The sequence below is a fragment of the Pelophylax lessonae genome (assembly GCF_965119305.1).
Source record: "Pelophylax lessonae genome assembly, chromosome: 2".
Classification (NCBI taxonomy): Eukaryota; Metazoa; Chordata; class Amphibia; order Anura; family Ranidae; genus Pelophylax; species Pelophylax lessonae.
The window spans coordinates 202418285-202430432 of NC_138769.1; the positions used below are offsets into that span (position 1 = coordinate 202418285).

Genomic DNA, 12148 nt, shown 5'->3' on the forward strand with positions numbered 1-12148 from the left:
CTTTGCGTATTATGAATGAGTTCTTCTTCTAGTAGGTTCATAAATAAATTAGCTACGCTGGGGGCGTATCTAGCCCCCATTGCAACACCTTTCGTTTGGACGTAAAAATCACTTGAATGCCAGAAGTAGTTACTAGACATAGCCAGTTGTAATCCTTCCAAAATGTAATTTAACTGCGTTTGTTTCAGGTTGGAGTCCTCGTATAATGCTCTCTTTACCCCTTTTAGTCCGTCCTTCTGCCTAATGCTCGTATACAGTGAATTAGCGTCCACTGTAACCAAAAAACTATGTTCCTCTACCTTTAAATTTTGTAGTTCCCTAATGAGTTGTGCACTGTCTTTTAGATACGATTTCCCTTTAGGTACCAGTGGTTGGAGGTATTGATCCAAATATTCCCCCAGTCTTGAAAAGAGTGAGTCTACCCCACTGATGATGGGTCTCCCTGGGGGTTTTTCCAGTCGCTTGTGAATCTTAGGAAGAAAATACATCACTGGTGTTTTTGAGGAGGATGGGATTAAGTATTTCGCTTCTTTCTCTGTTAGAATACCCAGATTCGTTCCTTTCTCAATGTATTTCCCTAATTTCTTCTTATACTCCTTAATGGGGTTTTTTCTCAACTTCTGATATGTATCTGGGGTCTGTATCAAATTCTGCATCTCTTCCTCATAATCCTCCTTGGTCGACCAAAGAAGTTGAGTGCACATGCTCATATCCAGAGGTTGTCTTTGGGAAATAGAGGTATGAGTGCTGCCAGCATTGCTGCAGAGGTTGAAGGGGTGGGGGGTCCGCCTGTCAATGCTCAGACCAAACGCCGGACACTGCATAAAATTGGTCTGCATGGCTGTCATCTAAGGATGATGCACAAGAAAGCTCACAAACAGTTTACTGATGATAAACTTATTTGGTTCAGATGGTGTCAAGCGTGTGTGGCAGCAACCAGGTGAGAAGTACAAAGACAAGTGTTTCTTGCTTACAGTCAAGCATGGTGGTGGGGGTGTCATGGTCTGGGGCTGCATGAGTGCTGCTGGCACTGGGGAGCTACAGTTCATTGAGGGAACCATTAATGCCAACATGTGGGTTCTGACATACTGAAGCAGAGCATGATCCCCTCTCTTTGAAGACTGGGCCGCAGGGCAGTATTCCAACATGATAACGACCCCAAACACACCTCCGAGACAGCCACTGCCTTCCTAAAGAAACTGAGGGTAAAGGCAATGGACTGGCTAGGCATGTCTCCAGACCTTATTTTCAAACTCTCATTCACTTTTTTGTGTTTGCATTTTTTATTTCTGTGCTTTAAAAATGTTTAGTAGTATTTTTTTTCAAACATTATATATATATATATCTATATAGATATATATATATTTAGCAGAAACCCTAGAAAATAAAATGGTGGTCTTCGTAATATTTTATGTCACACTGAATTTGTGCAGCAGTCTTTTAAATGCAATTAAAAAAAAAAAAAATACGCCTTCATGAATAAAAAAAAAAAAAAAAAAAGTTAGTCAATTTTTTTTGTATAAATTGAAAGATGATGTTGCTCTGAGTAAATAGATACCTAACATGTCATGCTTTAAAATGTTGCATACTCGTGCAATGGCAACAAACTACAGTACTTAAAGATCTCCATAGGCAACACTTTAAAAAATGTTTAATTTAAATTACCAGTTTAGAGTTACAAAGGAGGTCTAGTGCTACAATTATTGCTCTCACTCGAACGATTGGGGCGATACCTCACATGTGTGGTTTGAACACTATTTAAATTTGGGGGTGCGACTTACGTATGTAAAAAATTTTTTTCTTATTTATTTTATTTTTTGTTTATTTTATTATATTGATTTATTTATTTTTATAACTTTTAGTCTCCATTCACATTGATCCGACTTGTCAGGCGACTTGTCAGCCTGACAAGTCGCGGTCCTCCCGCTCCCACTGTGTAGTACAGGAGCCGTTCTAATAGGAGCGACACAAGTCGCTCTGACTTAGAAAAAGGGTCCTGTACTACTTCCGGGTGACCTGGAGGTGACTTGCATTGACTTCCATTATGTGAAGTCCATGCAAGTCGCGCCGAAGTCGCGGTGCACGTGACTTCACAGGTCGCCCCCAAAGTAGTGCACAAGTAGTGCCGCTTCAGTGTGAATGCGGGCTTATTGCTGTCACAAGGAATGTAAACTAAACTACCCTTGTGACAGCAATAGTCACTTGTCAGGTATTTTTTTGGAGAGATCTGGGGTCTATAAGACCCCAAATCCCCTCTTTGCACTTAAAAGCATTCAAATTGCCAATTGTTTTGAATACTACATTTTTTTAATATCTGGCGCCTTTAAGGCTCCAGTTAACTGAAAGTGATGTCATGACATCGCTTCCGGATTACTAGATCCGATTAATACAAACTCTGGCTATGTTCGGGCCTCCAGCCAGCCAGTGGACTGACAGAGGCTCGCACGACCCACAGAAGGGTGCAGGACGGGGGGGGGGATCCTGTCCCGCTGCTTGTAATCACACCTGAGTGGCCGGTTAGCTGCATCGGTTGTTATTACAAGAAAGCCGACTGTTGACTCTAAAAACCACAGGAATCACCCCGATCCAACTCCTCGAAGCAAAATTTATATTTGCACTACGTCGGTGTGAAGGAGTTGAGCAAGGCTACAGCTGCCTTCCGCTGCTTTATTAATGGGGCCTATACATTAAATTTACGCTTTGCAGATGAGGAAACAGATGTGATGAAACCTGATTTTAACCCAAAAAACACATTTCCTCCTCGGTTATGTCCTATTCAGCTTGTGCCAGTTCGGTTGCTGATGATCTTTTCAAGTGTCAGTCATAGAGAGTGCGTTTTCTATTTGCTAGAGCTTAGTGTTCACTAAGAATTATTAGTAATTATCATGTCATTTGTAACATACATAGGCACTAATTAAATATTCTATTCTATTTTAATATTATATTCTTTTTTATTCCAGTCTATACCTTTATTTTCTATTTTATTCTATTTTGTTTTAATCTATGCTATTTTACTCTGTTCTATTCATTTTTTGTATTCCATTGTGTTTTATTGTATTCTGTCCTATTCCATTCTATTTTAAATTAATTTTATTAAATTTTATTCAAAAAAGCAGCCTAAGTAGGAATCATCATCTTATTTCACTTTAATGCCTTGCTGTATTTATTACAATATGTTTCCATTTCAAATTTATTTTAAAATTCAGATCATTTGTTTCACTGTAATGTATTTTGGATTCATTAAATTCATTATTAATGTAGTTCAGAAATTCAGATACACGTACATCCAAATAATGAAAATTTTGTCCGAATTTTGATTCATAACGAAACAAATCACACGTCTAGGGTCAAAGTTAGGGAGTAAACCTGGAATTTTTAGGCACTGAGTTAAAATAATTTTGGCAAGGGAAAATAACATATTAGGCTCCATGTACAGTGGAATTGGAGCTAATTTCTAAAGCATCTGAAAGCTTATATATATGCTTTTCTAAGACTATATGCCTACCTAGATGTTCAGCTGCGTTTCTACAAATATGCATCTCAGAACTGTTTAGCCTGGTTTTACATGGGTAAGCTCATCCAAACCTAGAAACATCTAAATGCAGAAAAAAATGATCTGGAACTTATGTTTTTACTTACCAAATAACTTCTCAAGAGGTGCAACTTCTTTACGCACGGGGCCTAAATTACACACACACTGCAATGCAAGCTTCTATGTGTTGTGTTGTGTTGGAACTCTGGAGAAAACTGAAATTTATGTCACCTTTTAATAAATATACATAAAATCCATGTTTTACAAAAAAGTATTACATGACAAACAATTCCCAAAGCACTAGCAAAAGAAGCTTGCTTTGCAGCTCCCTTTGTCTGTTTAAAACCTCCAATGAAGCTGGCCGAGAATGGATGTCACAGCTATGATGATTCACTGATTTCTGTTAACAACTGTCTTCTTTTAGTGCAGCTAAGAAATAAAATAATATCTTGTTAAACCTCACCCTGACTGCTGACTGTATAATTTTAATGTGCAATATTTCATATTTACCTGCCTAAAAAGAAAAGTACATTTTTTTTTATCCCCATGATAACATTGAAGAAACATCAAACATAATTTTTTTTAAAACATTTTTTTTTAATCACTGGTCTTCCTGCACAGTTCAGGTTGGAAGGTATTGCCACAATACATACAAAAGGCTTATAAAAATAATTCTCCAATTTAAACATTCCAGCTTGGTCCAGTTTGCAAGTTAAGGATGCTTTGCTCTTTTCTTAAGAAAAAACAAATCTTCGTTCTCATCTATCTGTCTGCCTCTTCTAAAGTACTGATGTTGTTGTGGTATTGCCAAAATACATACAAAAGATCGATAAAAAAATTTCTCCCATTTAACCACTTGCCGACCAGCCGTGGTACTTATACTGCAGCAGGTCGGCTCTGTCCCGTGAAACGATGTACCTGTAAGTCATTTAGAGGGACAGCTAGTAAGAGTGGGCGCTGCTGGAGAAGCGTGCAGTGCCGATTGGCCACAGGGTGCCACTCCCCGTGGCAACAGATCGGCGGTCTGCCGATGTAAACACGGCAGACCGCTGTTCTGTCAGTAATGAACACAGGGATCCTGTGTTCCTCTTATTTAGGAAAACAGGCCTCTGTGTTCATCCAGCAAGCCTATCCCCCACACAGTTAGAAAGCACCCCCCAGGGACACATTTAACCCTTTGATCGCCCCTGCACTGTGATAGTCTCAGAGGTCAGTTTAAAGCGCAGAGAGCATCATGAAGAACAAGGAACACACCAGGCAGGTCCGAGATACTGTTGTGGAGAAGTTTAAAGCTGGATTTGGATACAAAAAGATTTCCCAAGCTTTAAACATCCCAAGGAGCACTGTGCAAGCGATAATATTGAAATGGAAGGAGTATCAGACCACTGCAAATCTACGAAGACCTGGCCCTCCCTCTAAACTTTTAGCTCATACAAGGAGAAGACTGATCAGAGATGCAGCCAAGAGGCCCATGATCACTCTGGATGAACTGCAGAGGTCTACAGCTGAGGTGGGAGACTCTGTCCATAGGACAACAATCAGTCGTATACTGCACAAATCTGGCCTTTATGGAAGAGTGGCAAAGCCATTTCTTAAAGATATCCATAAAAAGTGTCGTTTAAAGTTTGCCACCTGGGAGACACACCAAACATATGGAAGAAGGTGCTCTGGTCAGAATCAAATCGAACTTTTTGGCAACAATGCAAAACGTTATGTTTGGCGTAAAAGCAACACAACTCATCACCCTGAACACACCATCCCCACTGTCAAACATGGTGGTGGCAGCATCATGGTTTGGGCCTGCTTTTCTTCAGCAGGGACAGGGAAGATGGTTAAAATTGATGGGAAGATGGATGGAGCCAAATACAGGACCATTCTGGAAGAAAACCTGATGGAGTCTGCAAAAGACCTGAGACTGGGATGGAAATTTGTCTTCCAACAAGACAATGATCCAAAACATAAAGCAAAATCTACAATGGAATGGTTCACAAATAAACATATCCAGGTGTTAGAATGGCCAAGTCAAAGTCCAGACCTGAATCCAATCGAGAATCTGTGGAAAGAACTGAAAACTGCTGTACACAAACGCTCTCCATCCAACCTCACTGAGCTTGAGCTGTTTTGCAAGGAGGAATGGGCAAAACTGATAGAGACATCTCCCAAGCGACTTACAGCTGTAATCGCAGCAAAAGGTGGCGCTACAAAGTATTAACTTAAGGGGGCTGAATAATTTTGCACACCCAATTTTTCAGTTTTTTATTTGTTAAAAAAGTTTGAAATATCCAATAAATTTCGTTCCACTTCATGATTGTGTCCCACTTGTTGATTCTTCACAAAAAATTACAGTTTTATATCTTTATGTTAGAAGCCTGAAATGTGGCAAAAGGTCGAAAAGTTCAATGGGGCCGAATACTTTCGCAAGGCACTGTACATTACATCTTTTTATGGTGCATATCTAGCCTTGTCATGATGCAATGTACTGGGCCTTAGGGTATAGTCTTTGGGTATTCTGGAATTAGTATTGAACATAGATAGATTGATGCCTCACAAAGAACTTTTTCGAGCATTAGGACATCTCCCTGTCCTTGAACATATAGCCATCCTCTTGTGTGCAATATCAAATTCTTTGAAGGACGGTGTAGCTTACCATAATATTTTAGGATCCAAGGTACACAATATTGCCCAGGGTAATTCCAGGCTTTAGCTGCACACTAGATCCCTGTGTTTTCTGTCTGAATTTCAAAGCCAGTACTAAGGTGCTAAAAGAATTTTTTTTTTACAAGACATTAACAAGTTGTCAGAGAGTGAAGTAAAACCATATAAGCTCTACAGTATGTTTGCAATAAATATCATTTTTATTACAGATTTTCCCAAACTCATTCACAGTTGAAAGGACGTGATCTATTAACCCTTAGGACTTACAGTGCAGAAGAAATCAAATATCTTCTTTGGGTTGCAGCTGATTTGAAATACAGGATAAAGGAAAAGGGAGAGGTGAGAATGATAGTAGAATGTGCTATGTTACCCCTCATTACTGTCACCGAGAAAAAATACATTTTCTTTAAAACTTTTTAACATTAGGACTACTTTGTCTGAACCCGTGCATGGTTTTTAGTACAGATGCCAAAATCATATTTTGTCATGATGAAATCTAATAAGTGTAAATTAATGTAGTCGTTTTGACATTTGACTTTATGTCTGGTTTTTACAGCTGGAAGTACCACAATCTGTTTTCACTAATTAAGTCTGTCATTTAGATTTCAGTGCTTGCTGTCCAGTATCCTCCTCAGATATCTGTTCATGTTGTGAATAGTTTTCAATAAATTAACTCCTTGACACAGTGAAGGATCAAGATATTACATATGATTTTCTGTGTCAGTATTATTCGAGAAAGCGAGAAAGCATCATGTGTGTGGGCATCGATATCATGCAGGTTAACACCTAGTACACTCATTATAAAATATTGCCAAGCTCAAGAGAACCTCTGTTAACCTCTTTGATCAATGGTGGTTGTCCTCATATGCATACAGAGCAAAGCAGAACAGATTGCTTCCTTGTGGCTAAAGCATATCCCAGCTATACAGTTTTGTGCATATACTAGTGATCGACCAATATCTGTTTTTTGTTGCCGATACTGATATTTTGGCCAATGCATATCGGTATCGGCCGATATTGGCCAATATTTACGTGCATTTAAAAAAATATATATTTTTATTTTTAGCACTTGACAGGTACTGTTGTGGAGGGATCTGGGGGTCTAAAAGACCCCAAACCCCTCCTCTGCACTTAAAAGCATTCAAAATGCCAAGTTTGGCTGTTTTGAATGCTGTCATTTTTTTTAATCTGGCACCGAGTACCCGCAAGTGATGTCATGACATCACTTCCGGGTTTTACATGGAGACCCGATCAGAGACAAATGCTCTGATCGGGTCTCCGGAGGCGGTGCAGGCTGGTTGCCCGGGTCTCCCACCGCGAAAGGCGGCGGAAGGGGGGTGGGCCGCCCCCTCATGCTCTTTGTAATGACAGCCGAGCGGCTTCTCAGCCGCATCGGTTGTCATTACAAGACAGCCGACCGTCGGCTATGGACGCCGGTACCGGGTAATGGCTCTAGCTGCAGACATCGCTCCAGTACAGCACTTTCCCGAAATATCGGCAATATCGATAACCTCAGGGGCCGATTCCAATATATTGGGGGAAAGTGCATATCGGCCCTCGATATATCGGCTTTGCTAATAAGCCTCGGTTTCCACTAGTGCGGCTACGAAGTCGTGCTACTTCTAGCACGACTTCGTAGCAAAAGTAAACCGCGGCTTCAGTTAGACTTGTCCCTCATATATAGAGGGAAGTCGCGCTCAAAAGTAGTACACGATTTACTTTTGAGGTCGCGGCAACTGAAGCCGCGGCAGTGGAAACGTGCCCCATTGAAAACAATGGGTTTTGACTTGCTGTGCGACTTGACATGTGTCAAGTCGCACCGCAAGTCGCACTAGTGGAAACCGAGCCTAATCGGTCGATCCCTAGTGTATACAATAACTTTCATTAGCAATAGCAGTGAATTTTGATATTGTTCATAGTGACAGGTGAACAGTGTCAAGCTGTGTAACTTTAACACCTGAGTTGGCGAATTCTCACAGAATGCAGTGAACTTTTATAAAGTGCAATAACCCAGTCCAAAAAATACTTTTCATTTTAATGAAGACCAGTTAAGCTGAACTCTAGGCACACAACTTGCACAGCTAGCTACAGTTAGCACAAACGAGGAATCAACTTCCCAGTCGAAAAAAGCAGTCCAAGCGGCAGGTTTTCTTAAAATATTGACTTGTAGTCAGTTTTATTTTTAAAGGGTTGAAATAGAAATAAACAGAATAAAACAGAAAGAAAAATTCCTTACCATCCAGATACTAACTAAACCATACAGATCCCTTTCTGGCAGGTGATCAGCTTCTGTCCTTCACTTCTGCCCGTCTCCAACAAAACAAGCTTTTTGCAAACCCTTTCTTTCTCTTTTGGAGCGATTTCCATATGCAGGTGGTTTTCCTGAGTCCCAGACCAGAACACTTTCTTGTTCCAACCCTTCTTTCTTTATCCCACCGGCTGTTGATCAAAAATGAGAAGCAAAATCAAAACCGGGTTTGGCCTCTACCCCATCAAGGTGGTCCTGAAAAACTCAGGCCAAATTCCACCTTAGTTTCCCACATATGGATATATATACATACACACAAACACACACACACACACTATATTGTCAAAAATATTGGGACACCTGCCTTTACACACACATGAACTTTAACCTCCCTGGCAGCATTCCCGAGTGTGGCACGGGGTTAATTTTCAGTACCAAAAGCAGTAACCCTTGAGCCACACTCGGGATTACCCCAGAATCACACTTACCTTCCCTGCGCTCACCCACTGTCCTCCCCGCCGTCCTCCCCCATCCTCCTCCCAGTCTCTCCCTGCTGTGTGCACAGCCAATTGCCGGCACTTGCCTTCTGGCTCCCTCCCTGCGAGCGTTGCGATGCCAGGGGGGTGGAACCGGCGGAAAATTCAAAAGTGTAAAAACACTAAATGATATGATACAAAGCTGTGATCCTAACGGATTACACTGTATCATGCCATTTCAGCACAGGATTGCACCTGGTGACTTTTCCAGGGTCCTGCCTGTGCTTTTCCAGTGCTTTGTGCCTGGAAAATTTTGAACGACCATGGCGTCCAAAAAACTATTTTTTGCGCAAAAGCGCTTTTAGATGAACTGGAAAACGGCGACAGCGAAACGGAGTTACTTGTAGAACTGAGCGATAGCGATTCGTGGGAAAATTCGTCATCATGTACAGAAAGTGACGACAGCAACGATTCTGATGTCTCTTTCTGGCACATAGCTAGTGGAATTTGGGAAGTATATCAAATGATTCTTCAGAAATTCCAACGGAGCGATGTGCCAGAAAGAGACATCCGAATTGTCGGTGTCATCACTTTCCGTACCTGATAAAGAAATTTCCCACAAATCACTATCGCTCAGTTCTTCAAGTAACTCAGTTCCGCTGTCGCTGGTTTCCAGTTCGTCTAAAAGCGCTTTTGCGCAAAAAGAATGCTTTTTGGATGCCATGGTCATTCTCTATTTTCCAGGTACAAAGAACTGGAAAAGCACAGGCAGGGCACTGGAAAAGCCACCAGGTGAAATCCTGTGGTGAAATGGCATGATACAGTGTAATCCGTTAGGATCACAGCTTTGTATCATGTCATTTAGTGCATTTACATTTTTGAATTTGCCACCAGTTCCACCCCCCTGCGTCGCAACGCTTGCAGGTAAGGGAACCGGAAGACAGGTGCCGGCATCGGCTGAGCACACAGCTGTAGGACAGCGGGAGGACAGCGGGGGATCGCAGGGGAAGGTAAGTTTTAAAATGTAAAACAACAGATTTCTATGCAAAAAAATGTATGCTTTTAGCACAGAGATCTGGACATAATCAGACCGCCAGGGAGGTTAATGGCTTCCCAGTCTTAGTCCGTAGGGTTAAAATATTAAGTTGGCCCACCCTTTGCCGCTATAACAGCTTCAACTCTTATGGGAAGGCTCTCCACAATGTTTAGGAGTCTGATGATGGACTAGAAAGCCTGGTTTACAGTCTAATTCATCCCAAACGTGTTCTATCGGGCTGAGGTCAGGACTCTTTATGTCAGGTCAGGACTTACTCCATGTCTTTATGGACCTTGCTTTGTGCACTGGTTACTTAGACTATCTCACCCAGCTCTCCTGGCTCTCTTAGCCTTTTAGCTGCAGCACCCTGCTGCACAGGCCCACTCCCTGGCCTCTCGATAGGGGATCTCCTTGCACCCTGAGCTCTCTCCCTTCTCTGGGACCTACAGAATCCCTGAATTTACCCAGTCCTCCTGGCTCTCTATCTTCTCGAGTGGAGCACCTCTCCTTATGGGAATCCACACTGTTCTTCTGGCGGGAATAGACCTGTCTCCTGAAGGAATCACTAAACTTTGAACAGGCCTCACTTTTAACGAGTATGCACATCTGCATACTCAAACAACCTGCAGGTCTACAGTAAGACATGGACACAGAAATGAAGACTTTGTCCCACCCAAGACTCATTGAAACTCTTGGACTCTAGTGTTCTCTGCTCATTCACAATACTTCGGAGTGTTTCCCTTTTACTCACACAGTGGCAGGGCCTAGCACTGTCACACACTCTCTCTCTAAATACGTTATATATATACACACACACACACACACACAATAAATATATATATATATATATATATATATATATATATATATATATGTATATATAGTGTGTTTAGGCTAAACAGCATTGAGGGGAAAATCTCTATTTCTGGCTATTGCATTCACATGGCTGCAGCACCTACAACTCCCTGAATTCCTGAAAACAGTGAATGCGTCTAAAAGGTTGAAGTAATTGTTCAGCTGACAATTTTCCACCTCACTCGGCAGTTTTTATATTGACTTCTTGAGCTGGATGATTCTGACTGGGCCACCTACAGCTTGAATTTCAGCTGATTTGGTTCAAAATTCTATTTCTGAATGAACCTTTTTTCCAAGGTTAGTCAGTTACTGGAATTTTTGCACTTAGTGCAAGAGGCAGGACCTTTCCCCACGATCCTTGTAAGCAGTCTGCTCTCTGAACATAGTATTGCAGTTTTAATATTAAATATCATTTTAATTACCTTGACATGGATCTTCCTCTCCAAAAAGTATAAGGATGTCTACTGAGCCTTAGCAGATCATTAAATTTCCATCTAAACTTGTCTTGTATGTCTAAGTTTCCCTAAAGTCAATGAGAGATAGGTACACTGGGCACAAGCCTTTCTCTTTTGATCACTTTGCTACTAGGTCTAAATCTCCTGCTTTTCCAGGTTTCAGTTTCCACCTCTATTATGATGAACTGTTTTAGCCTTTTTCCCACTTTACAGGCCTATAGTTCTTAGGTACAGTCTTTCCCTCCCCTGGTTGGGTTGGTTGTGTCCTAGTCCATGACACAGGTTCAGCTTTGATGCCCTCTCCTTTTCAGGTGTTGAATTTTTCTACACTTTCTATAGTATGATTTCCACTTTGCTGAATTTAAAGCGCAGTTCCAGTTTGTTTGTTTGATGAATGTCAGAAGCTACAAAAAGTGTAGCTGCTGACTTTTAATAAACAGCCATTTACCTGTCCCATGATCCAGTGGTGTACTCACCCCAGCCGTGTTCTCCCTGTGTCCTCCCTCGGCAGTGCTGGCATCTCTGCTATGGGAACCTGGCTGTGACAACTTGCGGCTTCACAGTCGGGAGCCTACTATGCTTGCGCGAGTGGCGCTGTGCTCTGTGACTGGTCCCGAAGTCTTCTAGGAACTGTCACGGGTCCCAGAAGACTTTGGGAAGGAGAACATCCATTTCCGATCGCCTAAGGTGACCGGAGTGGAAGTGGGAGCAGGTCTTACAGCACGAGTTCCACTTTTGGATGGAACTCCGCTTTAAGAAAATATGATTTTTTGTACTTACTGTAAAATCTTTTTCTCGGAGTCCATTGAGGGACAGAGGTTATTATACAGGGGGTTGACTAAATGTTTTTTGTTTGCCAGAGTCCAAACCCCTAAAGACAGCAGTACAACT

At 41.6% G+C, this 12148-nt stretch overlaps 1 protein-coding gene across 1 annotated transcript in view; it reads left to right on the top strand.

The window, feature by feature from the left end:
* Nucleotides 1-12148, top strand: part of OTC (ornithine transcarbamylase) — an 83848-nt gene that overhangs the window by 11177 nt on the left and 60523 nt on the right. The window contains exon 2 of the mRNA XM_082245441.1: nucleotides 6397-6526. Coding sequence (XP_082101567.1) covers nucleotides 6397-6526 — 130 coding nt within the window. The remainder of the gene's footprint in view (nucleotides 1-6396; nucleotides 6527-12148) is intronic.